Source organism: Kryptolebias marmoratus, linkage group LG2 (assembly GCF_001649575.2).
Source record: "Kryptolebias marmoratus isolate JLee-2015 linkage group LG2, ASM164957v2, whole genome shotgun sequence".
In the NCBI taxonomy this organism is placed as follows: Eukaryota; Metazoa; Chordata; class Actinopteri; order Cyprinodontiformes; family Rivulidae; genus Kryptolebias; species Kryptolebias marmoratus.
The window spans coordinates 18,835,666-18,858,497 of record NC_051431.1 but is presented as its reverse complement, the minus strand read 5'-3'; the positions used below and the strand labels follow the sequence as shown (position 1 = coordinate 18,858,497).

General features: G+C 40.4%; 1 protein-coding gene across 5 annotated transcripts in view; it reads left to right on the top strand.

Annotated features, from left to right (window-relative positions):
- Nucleotides 1-21,173, top strand: part of LOC108240470 (WD repeat-containing protein 49) — a 51,266-nt gene extending 30,093 nt beyond the window's left edge. For all 5 annotated transcript variants that reach the window (XM_025007592.2, XM_025007589.2, XM_025007591.2 and 2 more), the window contains 7 exons: nucleotides 1,051-1,166; nucleotides 7,259-7,389; nucleotides 14,822-14,893; nucleotides 15,113-15,169; nucleotides 16,654-16,844; nucleotides 18,876-19,073; nucleotides 19,920-21,173. In XM_025007592.2, coding sequence (XP_024863360.1) covers nucleotides 1,051-1,166; nucleotides 7,259-7,389; nucleotides 14,822-14,893; nucleotides 15,113-15,169; nucleotides 16,654-16,844; nucleotides 18,876-19,073; nucleotides 19,920-20,018 — 864 coding nt within the window. In that variant the 3' untranslated portion in view covers nucleotides 20,019-21,173. The remainder of the gene's footprint in view (nucleotides 1-1,050; nucleotides 1,167-7,258; nucleotides 7,390-14,821; nucleotides 14,894-15,112; nucleotides 15,170-16,653; nucleotides 16,845-18,875; nucleotides 19,074-19,919) is intronic.
- The last annotated feature ends 1,659 nt before the right edge of the window (nucleotides 21,174-22,832 follow it).

The window sequence follows — 22,832 nt, the reverse complement described above, 5'->3', positions numbered from 1 at the left end:
AAGCCTAGAATTTTTGCGGTGAAAAGCGCCGCGATTCTTTTCATATTCTTCATTGACTGATCGTTGGATCACAACCTAATCAAGCCGTGTGTCACTTACTGGAGGCAACATGAAATGCAGAAAGTAGCAACATTAAAGGTGTAACCTATTCACCCATTCTTTGATTATATTCATGGACAAGTAGCAAAATTATGCTTTGCTTATTGTCTTCTTCTTCTTGTGGTTTCAAATTTGCTCCGTTTGAACACAAGGTGCTCTGTGACTATTGTTTCACGGATTTCATCCCTGCATAATGACTCCAGACCTAACAAACAAATGGAATAATTATGCATTTTGTAATTAATCAATATAATCAACCACATCAGCTCTGACCCCATGAGCTCTTGTGAGAGTGCAGCCTCGTGCGGCCTGCGCATGCGCGAGCGGCATCAGAAATACTCACGGTGCCGTTTGAAACATCTCCACATGTCATCCTCAACAGAAGAAGCTGGCCCCCCTTTGGGCCAATTAGGAAGAAAAAGCATCATCTCTCCAATTTTCATCAACACCGAAACCCATGGCGTAGCAGTTAATACCATTCAGAATTTGAAATTTTGACCTTTTAATTACAGTGTTCCCATTGAGCCAATCAGTGTTTCTTTGTTAAATGCCATAAACACGAGCCCAAACTGCGTCATCATGCAAAGTTGTTGCGAGACAGTGAGAAATATTAACTGAGCTGTCACAGTGGATTAATGTGCTGCAGAATAATAGCGCCAACATTAATTCTCGCTTTATTCTGTTGTCATCAATCATTAAAATAAAAAAAAAAATGGGACCAGTTTTTGTTTCTTTCAGGAGTAAATCAAACAGAAACTGCAGCTAGATAAAAATACAGATTCCTGTTTGAAAGAAAATGTCGCTGCAATCTTATGAAGACGTGTTGCTTTATCTGGTAAATTACCTGCGAAAGAACAAGTTGACATGTTGACCAATGTTCCCTGTTGTTTTTTGAGTTTCAGGACGTTCCTTGTGGTGGCACTTTAAATGCTCAGTTTGTCTGCCACTCAGGTGTGGGACTTCAGCGGCCGCTGCCTTCACAGAATGAACCCTGCGCTGGGTCGAACTGGGAGCATCTCGCAGGTCTTGTTGTTGAGGAGGACCATATTGGTGATGGGCTGGAAAAGGTACTACATAATAGCTAAATGTTTTAGGCAACTTCATAATTTTTCTTTTTTTTTCCCCTGCTCAATCAGATAGTGGAGCAACACAAATGGAGTTAATGGTGAATTGGAGCGACAGATGGACAGATGGATCGAGATCTTTGTCTGGCGTAATGAGATTGTTGCTCGGCTTTGTTGTGATAAAGAGCGTGATTAAGGTGAAGCTCTTGATTTACTGATCTATCTATGTTCCAACCTTCACTTTTAATCATGGCCGAGATCCCAGATGCAAGCAGCTAAAATGAATTTTCTCTTTTCTCCAGGCTCAGCCTTAGAGATGGGATGAGGAGCTCCTTAAGAGCTCAGAATAAAGTTGCTGCTTTGCTGCATCAAAAGGAGTCAGCTGAGGTGGCATCTGATCAGAATGCCATCTGGTCACCTCCCCTTGGAGGTGTTTTGGGTCCTTCTGGGAGGAGACCCTAGTTAAGATCTAGATCTCACTGGAAGGATTAGATATCATCTCTGGCCTGGGAGCGCCTTGGAATTTCCCAGGAAGAGCTGGAGAGTGTCACTCGGGGAGGGATGTCTGGGTTTTCCTTGTTAACCTGCTACGCTTGTGACCTGACCACTGATAAGCAGCTGAAAACAGATGGATTTTTAAACGTTAGAAGTTTAAACCTTAAAGCAGTTCAGAATTCGGAAACACAAGCCCTAAGGCCTCCGCTTCTAATTGTCACTCAGAATTCAATGATACCTTACATCACCCCCTGCAGGTAACAGGTCCACATGTGAGTGGTGCCATGCTTGTTCAAGCTGTACCCAGCCAGACCATTTTGGTTAAAGGTCCAATCAGATACTGTTGGGTAAAGTACCTGCCATGAGGAGCTTGGTGACAAGCCTCTTCCCCAGACCTGGCTCTAGGTGAGGCCTCGGTATCCGTAATCCAGACATAATGTCTGGGTCCCTTGGTCTTTTTTAATCATCAGATTTATTGAATCTTGCTTCATCCAGAATCAAATAGTTATGAGAGATCCTACTAGGGTGAACTGCCCCAGACCTCATCACAATAAGGTGGCAACTCTGGGTTGTATTAAAACTTAGGTTAGTGTTAGGGTTAGAATTACTCAATGAACGTATTAAACAATAAGGCGAGGGCATAAAAAAAGAGTTTACATGTGTAGTGGTATAGAAGTATAGTAATTCCACAAATAGTTTCCAGGTGAGGAGTTCCGGTTCTGAGGGTGGGCGTGGTGTATATAAGGGAGCTGAACGCTCATTCAGGATGTGTCGTCTTTGTTTTCCCACTGTGTGGTTTGCGTCCGGTGGACTCTGGCAGCGGAAAGCAACAAATCGCTGGCTGGTGGTAAAAACGCCTCAGCGCTACCCTCCTCTTCCTCGGTCTGCGAGTGTGTGTGTGTGTGCGCGTGTTTGTGGATCGGCAGTCCCCACAGTTGGACCATTGCTGCTCTGTCGGTGTGCGTTTCCCGGATTTGTGCTGATTTGCTCTGCTTTTATCTACGTTCATCTCCCGGATTTTGTACGCCACTGTTTTTGAGGTTTGACTGTGGTGCTGTATCCGCCTGCATTGAAGCGTTTGGGGCGTGGCAGCGGCGCCCATCTCATCTCCCGCTGTGGCGTGACAAGAGGGCCACACCGGGTCCTGATGTTTTAATTTGTTTTGTCTGATTTCTATTTCTTATTTTGTTCACAGCCCCTTGTTTTTCTTTATTTAGCCCGGGCTGATATTCTCGTTTTTATTTAACTGTTTGTGTTTTGTTTCTGTTTGCAGCTCCTGAGGTCCGGTGTTGGTGTTGGTGTGGTGACGGCGTCTCCCCCGTTTGCGTGCTGTGATTCTTGAGTTTGGGTTGTCTCACTGTGTCTGGTGTTAATGGGTTGTTTTGGTTTGCGGTGCTTGGTGGATGTCGTCCCATAGCGCCCCCTCCGGCCGGTAACCTCAGCTGCTGCAGTTTTTTTACTTTCTTTGATTTATTTTGATTCGGTGTCCTTCTTAAAAGGACTAATTTGTTTTAAAATGAACATTTTTTAGGAGAATTTAATAAAACTTCTTTTATAATTGTGAACTGCCTCAGATGTTTTAAATCTTCGCACAACTGAACCTGTGTGCCTCAGACAGGAGGTAATATTCTCTGGGTGAAATTCCCAGAGTGGCGTTGTTGAGCAACCTATTGGAACTAAAATCCCATAAAATCCAAACTTCCGTCTAGTGACGCCACACATGTTTAAAAGTGTAAACCTGGTGTCTCAGACATACAAGACCTTGCCACTGATGGGTATTATTTTACCTTCTTTTTAAATGTGTTATTTTGCTGTCTTAGAGAAAGGGGGAAGACACTGGCTATTTAGGAGGAGTTCAGAGTGGAGGTGATGCTCCTCTTCATTAAAAAGGGCAAGTTCAGGTGGTTCTGGCATCTAGTAAAGATGTTTTCTGGACACCTTTTGTTCAAGGAGGTGTTTTGGACAAGTCCCACTGGGAGCAGATTACTAAGCAGATAGAAATGGACTTGATGAAAATATTGTATCTTGAGAAACCTTTGGAGACCCAAATAAGCTAGAAGAGGTAGCTGGGGAGAGGGAGGTCCAAGGATCGCTACTTAGGCTGTTATGCACATGACCCATGATGGGTGGATGGATAATTTGATGAACCTTAAAGTATATTGGACCAGTTTTAGACAGGCTCATTTTTAGGGAAAAAAAAGAAACTGTTTAAAGCTTAAGATTTCAGGATCCAGGTTAAACTAGTTCCAGTATTGTGAGGCTTCAGAGAAATGAGATACTTTTTGTCAGCGGTTGTCCTCACAAAGATAGAAGTGCAGAAGAGTGTGTGAGTGTGTGTGTTTCTATCTGTCCTTTCCCGCTGCGTCTGCGTGCCAACAACTCAGAGCCAACCAGACATCTGGACCCTAACAAGTCAGAACGCTCTGGGGCGCTCACATTCGCTTTACCATCACCACCTCAGATTTGTGTGAATGTGTGTGTGTCTCCTTTGTGTATCCACATCACATCTGCTCTTCATCATCATCATCATTTCACACCCAGTGAGCTGAACTCAGTAGCATGCTGTCGTCAAGTTATACGACTTCCACTCTTTCTTTCTCGTTTCCACGTGTACACGCACACACATACACACACAGGGATTGTGTTTCTGTGACTTCAGAGGGCATTACAATTAATTTTCTTTAAATTTACTCAGCTTCACCATATCTAATATTTACCTTTTTATACCTGTAATCCTAACCCAAGTTTAACCCAACCCTAAAACATGTCTTTGAGGTCATTTGAACTAGTTTTTCTGTCTCAGTAAGGAAGACAAGTTCTAAAATTGTGACTGTGTAAACACATTTAAGTTCCCCACAACATGAGTAACCCCCCACCCCCACCCCCACACACGCCTCAACAGACAATTTTTTGCTCACCATGGTTTCACAGTGGGCACAAAGAACAGAGACGACAGATCAGCAGCGGTAAAAGAAAATAGTGTCGTTATGACTTTCATCACTCGCATAACTTCCTGCTTCTTCGCATGAAATAGCGCCCAGTTTAATCCATACAGCGGCATATCACATGGCATCTAATTCAAAGTCCTGTAGCACTTCGCTGCCCAAACAGTCTCACACAGGTCGAAATATCCACATCCTGCTGACAGACATGCTTCTCAGTTAGAAGCCAGATACTGCATCATTATTTCATTTTATAGACTGTACCTGCACGTCTGCAGAATAAAAAAAGTGCTGGGATGACAGAAAAATAAAAGTTTAGAAAAGGAGAACTCTTTGCAGGTGTGCTGAAAGCCCTCCTGAGATGATAAATATGAAGGTGTTGCATATTCATATCCCTCCTTCAAAGCACTGTGGGGTAAAGAAACTGTACTCACATTCATTACAGAGACTGTCATCAGATGTTACGAGTATAAAGCAAATTTTAAAGGAGCTGCAGAGAGATAAAATACAATCCATTTCAGTCAAATACAGTTTCTGCTGGTACTGATCTGTCACGTTTACAGCCTTACAAAATTAGGAAAATGCTACTTCTTATTTTGGAACTCAGAAAGCTTTTTGTCTGGTCTCAAAATGAATGAATCTTGTGTACATATTTTACCAATTTTACTGCCACAGCTACTTTTTATACATGCTGTTAATGCTGCTGTCACAGCTACTATCACTGTTATACCTCTTACTGTTTACACAGTTATGACTCTTTATTGCTTCCACTGCTTGTTAATCTGGCTATATTGCTAATGCTTATGTGCAACTCATAATGTTATTATTTTTGTGGCACTAATATGGTTTTTGCAAACCTGTAAATCTGTTGCTGCTGCCACTGCAAAATTGCATCACTGCTGCTGTAAAAAAACACTTAATCTACCTCTGAACTTTAAATTTGAAGTTTTAATAACATTTATTAGCTAGAAAATGCGAAGACACATTGATGAGATGACAATATGGACAATATAAATATGAAAAAATAAAATGAAGTTCATTTTTTGAGAATTACTGAATGTGGTTCTAATCCTAGTGTGCTTTTAAAATAAGATGCTTTACTGTATAGTAAACCACACATCAAGTCATAAAATTGTTCCAATAATCTCATGTTTTTTTTATGTCTACAGCTTTGAAACACTACATGTTTATTTTCCACTCATTTATTGGCTTCTGCTTATCTGTGGTCTGGTTGCAGAGATATCAGGTCCAGGAGTAAAATCCAGACCCCCCACACACACACACACACACACACACACACACACACACACACCCCTCCCCTGTGGCACTCTCCAGCTCTTGCTCCTTTCAGTTGGACGTTCCAAAAAAATCCTTCAGAGAGAGGCGTCCAGGAGGCATCCTAATCAGATGCTTGAACCATCTACAATGACTCATTTCAATGTAGTGGGCAGCGGCTCTACTTAGGGCTTCCCCAGATGACTTAGCGCCTCATCTTATTTGTAATGCTGAGCCTGGCCACCCTACGTAGGAAGCTCATTTCAGCTACTTACATCCTTCTTCTTTCAGTCATGATCCATACTTCATGACCACAAGTGAAGACTAGAACTGAGAGCTTTGCCTTCCGGCTCAGCGCCTGCTTTACCACAACAAAATGGAGTAGCATCCCTATGACTGGGCTCACTCATGAACAAAACTCCCAAATACTTGAACACCGGACCCGGTGGATTCGTTTCACCTTATTCTGGATAAGAACTATGTCCTCAAGACTTGGAGGAGCTGACTTTCATCCCAGCCATTCACTCAGCTTCAAACTGCCCCTGAGACACCTTTCTCTCCACAACTGCACTGTGAGATTCTGTCCGTGAACACTACAAACATGATCAGAGACGAGGAACAGCCCTGATGGAGATAGAAACAAACTGAACTTTGTGCTAGGAATGTGAACACAGCTCTTGCTGTGGTCATACAGGGACCGGAAAACTCACATTCTCACAGAATGCCTCATGGGAGACAATCATAAGCCTTCTTCAGTTCGACAGGGCACATGTGAACTGGGCAGTCCAACTCCTATGACCTCTTTAGTAACTCTGCAAGGGTAAAGGGTGAATTTGAAGTTCACCCTTCGACCAACAATTGGTCATGATCACAAATGGACAATGGAGGCTCTGACCAACAACTGATCAGCCTCCATTCCAACACCCTTGAGTAAACTTTCCCATGCAAGGAGACTGGGAAGTGTGACCCCTCAATAGGTGGTACCCCAGTCTGCTACTCCACAGGCAGTCCTAGATGTGACACTGGAGGCATGTCAGCCATAACAGCCCCACAATGTCCAGAACCTACAGCAACTCGAGGCCAGTTGGGTTCACTTGTGCCTCCCTACATGTTTAGCATTTCAGCAAATATACTTTATAGTAGATAAAGACTAACTAGGATCTCTTGACTCTGACATTTATTTTCAATATCTCTGTGTAAGTGCTGATAATAAAACTTATAAACTTTTATCCACGTAAGATCTTTACAACTGGTAAACTACTTAGGCTAAGCATTTATATAATTATTTTTGGTATCAACATATCGAATTCCTGTCACGTTGAGGTGACACATTGTTGGACGCTTGAACTTACCGTCTTCTTCCCTCTGTGTTTGTCTCCACAGGGTTTTAACAGCTTTCCATCTGCATTCCTTCTCCCAGCCTGTTGTTGAGCCCTCTGAATGGAACGGGGGTGTTCAGCACGACAGTAATGTCCTCTGTGCTGCGTTCCAGCCTCCGCAGACTCTTGTAACAGGTGTGTGTTTTTACAGGTGTCACCATTGTTCCTTTTACAACACACACAACTGAGAAAGTGTCTTTTATTACCTAACTTGTTCAGCATCTCGTCACTGAACTTGCATTTGCACAGAAATGCACAGAGACTCGTTGCTCAACCTTTGCACGCCTGCAGTTTTGTGCATTCTCCTTCTTTACACTCTCACAGCTTGGATGGAGAACAAGCTGAGTGCTTGTGCAGAAAAAAAAAACAAGAGAGATGGAAAGAGTTATAAACAAAGGCAAGGGAATTAAAGAGAATTTTTAAAAAGAAACTTCACTGAAATGGAAAAATAACTTGGAGCAGTTATCTGCTGATTATAGTAAGTGTTGTTGTTATCAAAGGAACCAAGCTCCGCTCTTCGTTCTCAGCTGGAAATAACTGCATGTTTTTATATGGATACATATGCAGGCAGAAACAAAAAAAAAACAATCACAGTTCACAAGCTATAGAACAAGTGCACTTGCATTTGCACCTCTTTGGCCTTCTGCACCTAAAGTAATCCTTGCAGCTTTACAAACCTCGTGAATAGTTTTTATTTATCCCTAAATATGAGCAGAAACAGATTTAATACAGGAGATGATTATTACACTAAGTGATATATTAATGGAGGAATATCTAATGAGTATTAGATATAAGAAAATCATTTTCATTGCATGATGTGACCTTGTCCTTGTGTTGCGCTAATTAGACATAAATGTTTCAAATGACTGTTGAGCACTCCTGCACATCAGCTCAGTTTTCAGCCTGCTCTTTCAAACAGAACAACAAAAGAACCTCTTGTATGCTGCTGGGTTCTCTAATGTAAATTGCTTGTTTCAGGTCTATTTTTCAATAAACTTATACAGTTGAAAAAAATAAATTGATCTGAATTCCACCTTCATATTACTTTGAAGGTGAAAAGTCATTACATAATCAGTAAATATTTAAATACACAATAACAATACCCCCATATATATATATATATATATATTTACAGTACAGTATAACTACTTTGGTTCCATTTGATGAACACTTCTTATACAGAAAGTAAGAGCTAAAGTGAAATTGCTGTGTACAAACCTATCTTTTGTTACAATTATAAACTGATCAGAGTGTGGATTCAGTAGCATGAAACAGCTTTGTAATACAAAAATCAGTGTAAAAGCTTAAAATCATTAAAATTTAGAAACGCTTGGTGCCTCTGGCTAATGAAGCCGTCTCGCCTCTTCCAATCTCTTCATTACTTTTCCCACTAATGTGAACTTTTGCAGACTTTAAAACTTATGTTCAAAATTTGTCTGGTAGCTTTTTAACTATTTTTTTTTTGTCTTTATGGCTTAAATTAGGCAGATTTAGACTGTCAGTCATCCTTAAAAAAAGCAGATGTTGTGCTTATTACTTAAGAAAATCAGCATCCTCACACTTTATGTCAAAAATCGGTGACCTGTTTAAAATCTTTACCATGTAAAGAGAGCATACTAAAATACCAACAAGGCATCTTGGCACTCTTTACTTCCTTGGACTTAAACGCCTTGAGGATACAACAAGCGGTCCTCCAATCTCTCGTCCACTTTCATTACCATCAAGCTACAAATATTCTGCACCCAATTTGCCCCCTTATGCTCCTCAGTTTGTGAAGTTGCACCACTTTGGCTTACTTACTTCTAAAGAAAAAAAAAGGGTGAATAACTTTGCCAATCCATGCAAGCAGAGAGCAAATAAAAAAGCGCAGACCTTCTATAGCTTTTCATGACAGATCAGTCACAGAGAGAAAAGCGATAAAGTGAAGGATAAAGGTGGTCGGGTAGATGATGGGTTTTTTCAAAGCAGAAGGAAATGAGCATTAGTGGCTGGAACAAAAGCACAATTTAGGATCTTGTTTTAAAATGAAGAAACTTTTTCAGTTTTTTTTTTAGTTTAGCGTGATTTTACTTTCTGTATGCACACACACAGCCTCCTCAATGCAGCCTCCACAATATCATTCTAATTTAAATTATGTCCATTAGAGCTTTCTCAGTGGGGATGATGAAAAAGGAATTGGCACTTTTTCTGTCCTTAAGAGTATATCTGTATATTTGCAAATAATGAACAGAAACTTGCTGTGGTTGTAGCTGAACATCATCTTTAACACATATGCCGAGAACTAATAAATCACACAAGATCTTTGTTGAAAACTTTGGCATTAACTGTTGAAGTCGACCCTGTTTGTCTGTAAATATCACATGGAACACTGAACAGCTTTTAATGAAACTCCAACTAATTAACTTTTGGTGTCAACCCAATTCAAGATGGCCACCACAGCTAATTGACCTTAGCAAACACAAAACTGGCTATAACTCAGTCAATTGCACAGATATTAAACTAAAGTTTGGTGTGACAGTAGCCGAGAGTCATCTCAAACATCTCAAAGTGCTAACAGATCATTGTGTAAAACTCTGGCTATTTACACAGAGGTCTACAATTACTTACACTGAAGACTGAGTTGGTTTGTAGACCAATAATGAACCATGTAAAACACATTTTGAAAATGGAACATGTTAAGCACAATCTGGCAGAGAAACGGATACAAAAATAATTTTGAATAAAAACCACAAATTTTTACAGTGGTCCAAGCAAATTCCATAAAAACTTCTCTATTGTGGTTTCAGACTTTACAGGCAAACAGGTGTCCCTTTCATAAAAAACTTTCAAGCCATGCCTGACACATCCTCTTGTAGTCTTGATGTGACTTCTGAAAAGATCAATGAGACATGGGGGGTTGAACTTCACTCTTTCTGCTCTGAGCCACCAAGAGTTGTTAGAGCCCTAATGGTCAGTTTTTTGAAATCGTAAGTGAGCATCTCATCTCGAGGGAGTAATGTGGTGAGAACAGCTGGTCTGTGTACCCAGCACAGACTGATCGGGATGTGTTCGGCACGCATTTTAGGAGTAATGCACCACGTCAAAGTTGCTTATTTACTCTCCAAGCCTTCTGTGGTTCCATGATTACGGCTCCATTTGTAAAAGCTCACACCATTATGAGACATTGCCAGCTCAAATGGTGATTTATGAATGGCCAGAGACAGATTAAAGAGGCCTTGTGTTTGCTGCTATATTACAGAACTGTTTATGAGATTCCAGGTTGGATGCACTCTGTGAGCCATCTGTGTGGAGAACATCATCCACACAGATGGGTCTCAGAACTGATCACCGGTGCTTTCAGGGAACTCTCTAAAAATGTAGAAAGACTCATTTTGAAATGTCCAGATGAAGCTGAAAATAAGCCATGTAAAATCAAGGATGTGTGTGGGGGGAAAAAGCTAGAGAGCAAGTTCCAGTCACTTCGTAAAAAAAGTTTTAAAGTACAGATGGTGTTTCTGTCTATCTGACACTGAAACCCAGCGTGAACCATCTGTAAGGTTCTATGGCACCTTTTCAATCTCTGCATGAACTAGAAGAAGGTTGACGTGGTGTGAAAGACAAACTGTACTTTGGTTTGGTACCTAAAGGAACTTCATTCTGTTTTAGACCTAACAACTGCCATGAAAGACTGTATCTGGTTCAAGAAGGTAAGCAATTACTGCACACATTTTAGAACCTGCTTATGTTTGGTCCTTGTAATAAAATTGGTGTTAAAAATTCAATTATCTCCCTGCCTCAGTGAGCCAAATCTCATCTAGAGAAAGGAAGCATCCGTCAAGAATAGTTTCCTTTTACTGTGTTATTAAAGAGAAAACAGTTTTCAAGGTCTCATGTTAAATCTTCTTTCTTTGACTGGAGATGTCTGTTTATCCATATAACCTTTCTGAAGGATTGTAAAAGAAGAAAAAGTCAGTCAGAAATTTCTCCTTGGTCTCCTGATGTCATATGTTTTGTTATTCCTTGACCCTTGAAAATAGTGCGGATTGTCTTTGAATCTTGTACATCCACACTTATCTGATCACGAGTTTAAAATACAAGTGCGCTTTTCGCATTAACAGTTTCCTTTTGCTGATTCTTCCCGCAGGAATCCGCTGAGTACAACCACAGCATGTTAAAAGCAGTGAACTTGGCAGCATATTCCTCAGGGCTGCGTTTGTCACATCAAAGCACATGTGGCGCCAAGTTATGCATTAGTGCCGCCAAGTGAAAACAGTGGTGGCATCGTGGCCACCAGTGATAAAAGTCAATTTAAAGTTTTGTTTGGACTCTAGCATACTCAAGAGCACTATGTGTGTTTGTGCATTTTTCATATGTGTGCGTGTGCACGCAGATCTGTTTGTTTGTGTCTCCAGTTGCAGCAGGAACATTTGGTTTATGTGGGACCGAGCCTCCTCATTCATATTCAGTCTTTGCAAGGTTCCGCTTGACTTCTCACACACAAACACTATCTTTCGCACACATATACACAGTAAGATACATGTACACTGGGGTTCTGTGTACCTCTTCAAATCGCAACCTTACTTTTCACTCTTCCGACTTTCCTCGGATCCCTTAATCCCTCGTGGCTGAATAACTTCTGAGCAGCCAAGCTCCAACTCATCTGAACTTTGATTGATGACCAGAATGTTTCTCAAATGGAATTGCTTGGACAGAAATCAAAATACTTTTGACAACAATGAGTTTTCTTTGTGAGCAGGGGGTGTTTGGTCAGTGTATTTATTGGAGAGCATTTCCACACGCATAACAAAGGTTGAGTAAATGTCTTTGGATCACAAGAATGTGCTGCATCAAATCAGATAAATGAAGTTTTACGTGAGATGATGTCATTTCCCATTTGTAGCCCCTCGTGCTCCAGTAACCATTACTGGCACAACAAATCTCAAACAGAACTTTTGGTGTTTCGTTTCCATTGGTGGTACTTTCAGAATCCAGGGGCAAGATGTATAACCCTCTCAAGGCAGGCATTGCAACAACATATCTGATTTTTCCTGTTACTAAAAGTTAATTTGAGCCTGAGAGGGATAAACAAGGCTTGTGCTAAAGAACCACGCATAGACCTGTTTTGGCACAAACTGGTATTGATAAGGGGGGTGAGTCCAACCTACAACCAAGCATGCTCTTGTGTTTTGGAAAAAAGTAAAGACTGATATGAAATCATAACCCGGCACAGTTTGTAACAGAAAATACTCTAACTAAAACACTCTCTGACAAAGAAAATAAAACATAAAATAAAAAAAAGATATCACTGCCCAATGGTCTGATGTGGATGTCATTTGGTACACATGCATATACACATTGTTCAGATTGCGAGGTACTTGCCCATCTGGACAATGAAGGCATTCATGGTGGCATTGCACTTTTTACAACACCCTGTCATCCTGCACCGTGTCTTGACTACTGGCATCAGAAGGACTATGACTTCACCATCTCACGCATGCAATTATCACCAGAGACGAGATGGCTGTGTTTGGAAAGGTGCGATAACCAGGAGGCAGCGATTGATGATGATGGATATTTGGTTTGTTCAGTCACAAATTTTGGTTCTGCATTGACATGTATGACCATCGTTTGCACATCTGGTGATATTGAGAGAAGACCATTGTTACTTCTGTCATCGTGGTATGGGGTGACACCATAATTCCAGGACGCAGGTATGTTCTGGTACATGTGTTTGCGGACTGCCTGAATAACATAGAGGTCCTCCTGTGGTCACCCAGTCCTCCTGATCTTTGCTCAATTGAACATGTGGGATAACCTCTGACATAAAGACCAACCTGTTCCAGGTCTGCCTCATCTTTATACCCAGTTACCAACGCTGTGCATTGACTTGGATCAGAAGAAATTGCTACAATTGTTTGAATAAAGTCTGTATCAAATCATCACTTGTATCTAGTCCCACACCCTCCTGACCTGGGGACAGCCATGTGCCCTTACTGCCATGTCTGTTATCCGTCTGGAATTGTATTCATTGAAAGTGCAATTTTCACAAAGATTGCTCAGTTTTAGTTTAATTCCTTTCATTAGCTTTGTAATAATTTTTTTTTTTGTAGGTGCTACACCCATGCATAATGGTTGTAAGTAATGATCCTTGCTCTAACATAATCAGAAAACCTTTCACATACAAATAATTTAAAAAGAGATTGCTCAGATGGTCTTGGTCCAAATAATAGAGCCAAGTAAAGCCTTATCTTTGATTCTGTCATGAAATCACTCAGACGCTATTTTATGGTTTTAATACAATCATATCTTTTTTATACACTTTTGCAGGGCCCTTTGCTCTGAGCTTACGGAGTTCATTGCTTCTATTATTTTCTTCTAGCAGCTTTTATTGTGGTTGCGATCCCAGAACATTTACCGGTCAATAAAAACAGATTCCTTTTTCCTTCTTCATTGCTAAAACGCGTCATTTTCACATTCTGTAAAACTGCGACTCGTCATTGCTGTTGCTTTCATTGCAACGTCTGTACAACAGTGCTGCAAAGGATGCAGTCTCTGCAGATGAGTTAACGGAGTGCCCACACCTTCTCATGGTTGAAAGGGGGCGAGGACATTAGGACCGTGCATGTGTGAAGAATTTCTTTATGATTCAGATTTGTAAAAGAGAACCAAAAGTGCACAAACTTTTATAAATCTGGTCAAAGTAATATAAACACACTTTTATGCATTTAGACAGATTTAGTCGAGCAGCACATGCAGTTTTATGCACCTGCCTGGGATTTTGTTATGAAGAAGAAAGAAAATGTTGGGCCAAATTACTATTTAATTCTTAAAAATATAAACACTTACCGGAATGTAAGGCATTTTTGTTGTTCTGTGTTATTAGTATTCTGCTCCGGGGTTTGTTCTGTATACTGTATGAGCTGATAAATTACCCACGCTCGGCGCATCAAGCCACTCCTGCAACCTAATAAGGGAAGTTGCGTAGAGGATGCAGATATGTACATTCTGTCTAGCCTCACACACAAACGACATGCTAAAAGTCACTTGAAATACAGACGCTGGCTCTGAGCTGCATGAATAATACAAGCGACCCACACGCTCATAAACTTTACACCTTTTTTTTTTTTTTATTCACACATGCTCAGCACCAGCAGTGAACACACTCTTCACACATTCTTTACCTCCTAACGTTTGACTGTCAAAACCTCTGATAAGATTCCTCCTCTCTAAACATGCTCATATATGTACAATGCACTGGTTCTCATGCGGGTATTATGGAAATCATGTAAAAACTGTTTTCCTGTGAGGTGAAATTAAGAGTTGAGTTAGAGTTGAGTGGTGAAACAGATGGCAGCTGGGGACAGATGTTAAGGGCTTGAAGTGGTTTTAGTGGCTGTTATGTGTGATTCCTAAACAAGATGGTGTTGGGCTGACAAAAAGTGCTTTGGTTACATATCTGCTATGAGCATTTCATTGTCAGCGAGGAGAAGATGTAAATATAAAAGCTTTTGCATTAATTGTGCTAACACGTCCTTCAGGTTTCTAATGTATTGTAGCCTTTTGTTTGTCTCTGTTCTGGCGTGTGTAGGAAGTGACGATGGGGAGATCGTTGTGTGGAACAGCAGCACAGAAAAGGCTGTAAAAAAACTGCAGCGACAAGGTGAACACAAAGTTAAGAAAACGGCGAGGTCCCACTCTGACAAATGCAAATATATTCAGTGCTCGACAATTATCTGGTGAAATTTGCTCTCCGCTTTTAGGAAGTGAAGATGAGTAAACCTGACTTCTTTTTTTCTGATCCGTTTCCTGTCGATCTTCTGTCTTTTTTATTCAACATTTTGCTCATCGTGGGTCCCTCCTCGACTTCTAAATTCAACAGAGGGCTCCACTGTCATCACCAGACTGCTTTTCATACCTCATCGCACTTCAGCTAAGGGTAAGACGTTTTAAAAATAAATAAATAAATCACCTGTATTTCCTTAGCATCTTAGGGGACACTCACACAAGGTTTTTGAGAATATGTAAACGTTTTTATTTTATTTTTTATTACTGCTTCAGGCTTGCATCCACATGGAATTGGCATTTTAGGAGCTCTAAAATGATATTTTTTGCAAAGGGGTTCCAGAATAAAGCCACCTTTACATTTTTGTGCCAGCCAAAACCAACTTTTACAAAGCAATTCAGTCACAGGCTCACCTCTAATCTAACCTATAACCTAAGGGTGTCCTCTTTTTCTTGTTGTGTTTACATTTTGCACCCAGGACACAAGCTTCAAGCATACACTTCACACCTTGTTTCTCTGTTTTTGTTGCATTTTTGTGGCCACATACAGGCCTGGCATAGTTACCACTGCAATTAGGGTTGTTTGCTGCATGTTTGTGTGGATGAAGATATGTTTAAAAGGACAGTTTTAGAAACCATAAGTGAGATTAATTAAGAAATACTGCATTTCTGTTTGGACCTGGCCTGAGAGTGTTTAGAGTAGGTATGGACATGTCAAGCCAAAGTATACTTTGAATTTGCTGGTAAGTATTCAGTTATTTGGTAACAGTTACTTTGATCAGCTGCAAGATAGACCTAGATTTAAAATATTTCTTTGTCTCAAAGGTACTGAAAACTGGACTAAAGAAACTTTTTTGCCCCAATTCAACCTAATGTTCGTTTTTTTTCTTTTTATTCTTTGAATCAAAAATAAATAATAGTGACATATTCTGTTGAACGCTGAAACAAAAAATCTTCAGCTCTTTTGAAAATTGATGTATTTTTTCTCAAAACATACCCCTTTTATTCTACAGATAATTATCTTCTGTGTAAGTTTGAGGCTGTGTGTTGGAGCTCGTAATTTAAGTTTTGGAGTTGATAAAAATATTGATGTTCCCTCAAAAAACAAGAAGTCTTTTTTAAAAAAAAAACTAAACAAAACAAAAAACCCCCGAAAAAGGCCAGATTCCCTATGTTTAAATCTATTTTTAGTTGGTAAAAAAGACAATTTCAATTACAGATGCAGGTTTCTTTTGTATGTATTGTATTCACACATAAAAAAGCAGTACCTATTTGTTGGGATGTTTTGTGCTATGTTACTGAAATTATCTCACTTCAGTGATTATTTGTTGTGGCACATTTATCAGCTATTACTCACTTTTCAGGCATATCTCTATCGGTTTTTATTCTCAAAACGTTTGAGGCTGACTGACCATGAATTTTAGCCAGATATCAGAAATCCAGATATGATTTTGTCAGTTTCAGACTGTCAAAATGTAAGTGCTTTTAAAGGTTAAAGAAAAGTTGTTGGTGATTGTGTTATTTCTGTGGTTGGTTTACTCTACAGCAGGTAAAATATCACCTATTCACAACCTTTCCACAGAACCCCACTTCTAAGGATCTGAACTGTGGCTTTAACTATTTGTGAATTTCCTTTAGGGGGTGCAGATTTGGTGTCCTGCGGTGGTTTAGGTGCTGTCCGGCTCTGGAACATCCACCGTGGCCAACTGGTGGGACAGTTCACAGCTCACAACGGGAAGTTGGGATCTATTGTTATGGCCATCAGCCCCTGTGGGAAATATTTAGTCACAGCCGATAAAGAAGGAACAATCAAAGTGTGGGACATAGAGGTACGTTGACACTAAAACACTCTTTCCACCACAGCGTTTGTGCAGGAGGAGAGAAAGTGACAGGGACAGTGATGGAGTTTGGGGAGCCGGAGGGAGTGACACGAATCAAGACAAGAACTGTAATGAACAGGGAAGAAAGAGCGGATTAGATCAGCCATGTTGTTCAAGCTGTCTGTCACTTTGAGGCCTCAGCAGCTTGCCAGAGTACATTCAAGACTGAAATCTACCCCGATTTATTAACAGAAATAACTAATCCTCTTTGGTGTTTTATTTTAAAACATTTGAGGCCAATAGGAATACTTAGAGCAAGATTGCTTATTATATATTTCATAAAAAGCACTGAAATGTGGTAAATGACCAAAGAAATTAGTGGATTAGGAAGGGGGATTCATTTGATCACATTTTCATGTCACATGTTTGAAAAAAGGAAGACTTTCTGATACCTCAGCGAGACCTTTTGACTTTTTGACTTGAATCAACAGAGACTGGGAGGGTGCCATTGGTATAAGGCGGAGCTGCGTCACTGTCATGCCCATAATCAAAGTAAAAGAACATCCTCTTGGGTATTATTGCCACAATATTCAGAGCTCAGCCCTCTGTCACAGTTTATAAGTGGGGATGAATTCAGATGGCTATGTTTCATTTGGCTTCCAGTTTAATTTATGGAGATTTATGTATGTATGTAACAGAGTTGAAGAAGCTAGGCGTGCTCAGTATTCTGGGAGAAATCTTGTCCTGTGGCAAGTCTGGAGCATTCTTTTGAATTGGATGGATGACTAACATGATTGCACAGTGTACGGCTTTGCCTGCTCAGACACAGTACTTCACAATTTAGGGAAAGGTCTCACCCTAAAATTATATATTGCATAGCTAGTGGAAACAAAAAAACGCAGTTAAGCCCAAGATTTATACTAAATCTTTACTTGATTAATATGTCTCCTCTGGAAAATGATCCAATTAAGTGAGAAAACATGGAAGGCTTTGTGTTAGAGATTTTAAATTATTAACTGTTACTATTCCCATTTAATTCTTTTTACATAAGAAAAAGAAATTTAAATTATTCATACTTTTTCTCAGCCATCAGAGTCAACACTTTTATTTGCCATCAATATAAAAAGTTTCCGTGATTTTAACAAACTTCTTGTACGTTTTATCTGGAAACTCTTGGCTCTTGGGCTTCTTCTTCAGGTCCTTGGGTCTGGCAGACTACATTGGTCTGCTCAGAACAGTGTTTATTATTTTTCTGATTAAGACTGAGATTAAAATACAACTCAATCTAAAGTACTGATATACTTTTTCCTGTTCACAATTTCTCAACCATGGCTGTATGTTTTGGATCACGATTGTGTTGAAAAGCTAGTTGCGTAAAATCCCATTTTTAAAAACTGTTCAAAAAAATCGAGATTCTGCAATTTAATTGTTTTTATGATGAGTGTTATTGAAAAATGTTTTGTCAAAAAGAAGATGAATGAATGAATAAACCTACAAATGGACCAACAAGCCAGTCATTCAGTCAACTAACCGATCTACCAACCAAACCAATAAACCTCTATCCAATTCAGTTCAGTTTAATTCAGTTTATTTATATAGCTCCAAGTCACAACAAAAGTTGTCTCAGGGCGCTGTACACAAACACATACATTATAAAAGGCAGTTAGTAAAAGTTATCTACCCAAGGCATCCAGCAGATTGCGTCAAATCTTCACTGTGTCGCAGTCTCCCATCCTGAGCAGCCCATTGGTGACAGTGGAAAGAAACAACTCCCTTTTAACAGGAAGAAACCTCCGGTAGAACCAGAACCAGGCTCAGGATGAGCTGCCATGTGCTTTGACCAGCTGGGGTTTGAGAGGACACATACAAACAGAATCACTGGTCCAAGTGTATAACCCAACTAACTAAATAAACAAAATAACAACAAAAACAAAACAGAAATTTCTGAAATTAAAAGTGTGTTTTTGTACACCCAAAAAGGATTTTCTTTTTCTAGCCTCAACAGGTCTCATCAGGTCATGTGTTTTCTGTATCATTTAGCATTACTGTCTCAAGCCAGAGGAACAAGTTAGTGAAGAACTCCCTGAGCTGCTGGATAGTTTTCGTCCCCACCTCGATCACGTGACTCATCTGGAGATATGCGAACACGGTGACAAGCTTCTCCTCCTGTCCTCATCGTCAGACTGCAGCGTGGCTCTGAGCTACCTGCCGGGAGAGACTGTTGGTTTGTTCGGACAGGTAAACAAACACGTACAGCTCATTGAAGTGAACAGCAGGAGCCTAAATTATGAAACATGACTTGGAATTAATGCTTATCATTTGGTTCGAGAGGTTTTCCAGTGCAACACGGTCAAAGTAGCAAACTTAGATCCTCACAATTGAACAGTTAGGCTCATATAGACCGTAACCTTCAGCTCTACAGCTGGCTGGTGAGTGGTAGCATTCACGTGGAGGAAATGAATGTGAAACTCGGTGTCAAGCCATGGTTAGGTGTTTGTTTTTGTGTCAAAGGAGGACCATATGAAGTTAGCCTGGGGCGGTGACTGCTGATTGTTGCCTTATTTCAGCTTGCCTCGGGCGCCCACACACAGTGAAACAAATTATTTCCCATAAACTCCCCACAACCCAAAAAAAAAGCATGCAGGAATGGCAGCAAACATGCTTGCACACTTATAGTACATGTGCATTAAAATAAAACACAATTTGAATATACAGGTTTCTGACGTTTTATGCCATATTTACTGTTTTCCCCCATTATTTCTTTATGTTCCATTGGATTAATACGCTCACTGCCTGGTGTTTACCAGCACAGGAGTTCTGCTAATGGGTCTACATCCATATTCAACATCCCAGGTTTATCAAAGGATACACTGTTAATTATGAATGTGTTTTAAAGCAGACACAACAATACAGAGACAGTGATTCATATTAAACAGCTTTCCTCTATAATTTAATTAGTGTGTTAATTTTTCATAGAGACTAGGCTGCAGGCTTGTGTTTTTTTTTTCAAATCCAGATAACCACATAATCTGTTGATTAAGATTTCTTTTTTTCCCCACTGCTGTTCTTCTTTATCATCTGCAGGAGGACTGTTGGAGCTTGGAAAGATTTCCCCCACCACAGAAAATAGGGTGGAACCAAAGAGAGATAGAAGATACCGGGGCTAGAAGTACCACAGAATAATGTTAACCCAGGACACGATGCTGCTGCAGAGGAAAGAAAGGTGGAAATATAAACTCAGAGTGAAAGCAGTGAGATGAGGACAAAAGCGAACAAAAAGAACCTGTATCCAGGTGAAGAGTCAAGTCTGGATTAATGCATAATATTTATGTGCTGTCCGTTCTCACCGTAAGTGCCTTTTATGACAGCAGATAATACTATATAAACCATGGTTATCCTAGTTTTATACTTAAGCAGACAGGAAACATTTATTTATTTCATGGGATCAAGGCCTCCGTTTACACTACTTTGAATATTCTCTTAAACAGACATTTCTTTTCCTCCATTTATATTTTTTCTTCATTTACATGCTTCTAAGATAAACGCTGAAATACCACGTAGGAACGTCCACATTAACGACCCACCAATATACACGGGAAGAGCGTTATTAGCTTGGCTAAAGATTCTCCCAAAACTTCTTTTTTTTCTTTTGTCTTTCATGCCACATACAGTTTCCTCTCAGAAAACATTTCAGCACACAATCAAACTAACTAGCCCTAACCCTAAGTTTGCAGTATAACATGGGGAACAAACATAGATGAACCCCTAATGCAGTGGTTCTACACCGGTGTGGATTTGGAACCCACCATTACCCAATAATGGTAAGTTATGACCCAAATTTAGGAAAATGTTCAACTTCTTAAGTTTATTGACTGTAAAGATAGTGCCCTTTGAACTGAGCTAGTAGAATAGAATATCAGAGTACGCCAACACAAACAAAAAAGTTTAATGATAAACCAAAACGACCAGCAAGTGTTGATGCTAGAGAGGGAAATATTACCTTTTCAGCTCAATTTGCTGCATTTCAATTAAAACCAAAACGCTTCACTTCAGATACCTCAGCCTATATATTTTTTTAACAAACTCACCAGTGCTTTCACACACACACATTGAATAAAAAGTCCAACTACTGAGAAGTAGTTTAAAAAAACCCTAAAATATGTAGCTTTAGCTGAGTACCCACTCACTGAATACATAACAGTGATTGTCACTTATTCACACATCAACCATAAGGCTGACATAACAGCCATAACGTTGATTTTTTTTCCCCTTCACATTTGTTTGCCTAGACAAAGGCTCACGACCGACTGAAAGAGGTCTGCAACCCACCAGTTGAAAAACCCCTGCTCTTATGTAAGCTGCACAGCCTCTGCACGCTGCTTTCCACAATCATAAAAACTAAAACTGGCTGGAACAATGAATGGAGGAAATGTTCTTTTTCATCTTAGGAAAAAAAAAAAATGTCCAAAAAAAAAAAAAAAAAAGCAGAGTCACTAGTAACAGTAAGCTGAACAAACTGTATAAAGCTCTTTGTGGGTCTTGTTTGCTTGTAGTACAAATTACATTGTGTCTGCAACAGACAATGGATAACGCTGAGCCCTTTGTTTCACTGACTGGGGGTGGAGTAATATATTCCTCTAACAAGGGGAAAAAAAAATCAAACTGTTCTGGTAGTTAAAAGGCTTTCATTACAGCACGATAAGATGTAAGAAATCAGAGCGATAATGTAATATTAATCCAGAGGAGAATGGTTTTTCGAAGGATAATGAAAATGATAGATGTGGAGAGGAAATTAAAGCCCAAGGACGAGGGAAACTACGAAGGACTCAACATTTTAAAGGGAACGATCAACTTCGGAAACACGTGGAAAAGTGTGAACAGGAGGAGGACTGTGTGTCTATGGGTAGGGGGTGATCAATACTGACTGTGTTAATCTGTGTGTGTGTGTGTGCGTGTGAAAGAGAGAGAGAGAGTGCTATACTGACTGAGCTTATCAAAATAAATAAATAATTAAATAAAAGAAGTTTGTGTGGCTGCTTTAGTCCAGGCGCCAATTGGCAAGTCTTGACATGGCTGCTTTCCAGCAACTGGGCATGAGGTGAGGAGAGGGAATGTTTTCACTCCATCACCAGCTCTCTGTGTGTGTGTGTGTGTGTGTCTAAATAGCCTCAGTACATCAGAGCAGCCATTCACCAGTGAGTGAAAGTGTCAGGTCTGTTCCGCTCTCTACACCACTGGGTGTGTGTGTGTTTAGGTTTACAGGAGTCATGGATATTGATGGGTCTGGGCGCTCGGTCTAATCTCTGCGGCAACACAAAGTACTCTGGCATTCGCGGGAGAAATAAGACACACTGCTGTGTGTGTGTGTGACGCACACACTGGCGCAGCCGAGTACAGGATACGCTCTTTGTGTTGTTCCTTTCTTTTTTTTCCCACACAGCCGTAAAGATCACGCGAAATTCTAACGAACTAGATTAAAAGCGCGAACGAGGGTAAAACGTCTAATAGGCAAAGCAATCTGTGAAATTTAGACGTCATTAAATTTAGCATGCACGCACACACACACATATGCATACGTGGAGATGGAAATGCAATTACAAGCAGGCAGGTTGATTTTGATTTTAATTGGAGCCCTAGCTGCGAGTTCCACCTGTTATTGTCGACAGCCAGCAAACATAAACGTGAACCTGTCAGATCGGCACAACTTCCTCACTCAGCCTAATCCAAATTCCCGCGGCCTAATCATCAATTCCCCCCTCCAAGCTCTCCTAATAAATTGGATGAGAAGTTTTAGTGCGAGGTCGTTATAGGCGCTACTTAGTGAAATGCATTTTAGGAATTATACGCGCGCGACGCGCCGACTCTTCTCTCCTCGGCTACCGTCCTGAACGCCGCGCGCTGAGCAGTAAGCGCACCCGCGCGCCTATCAGAAGTCTCTCCGCGCCTAATTGTGTCCGTCCGCCGACAAACAGGGGCCCGCGTGCTCCTCGCGTGCGC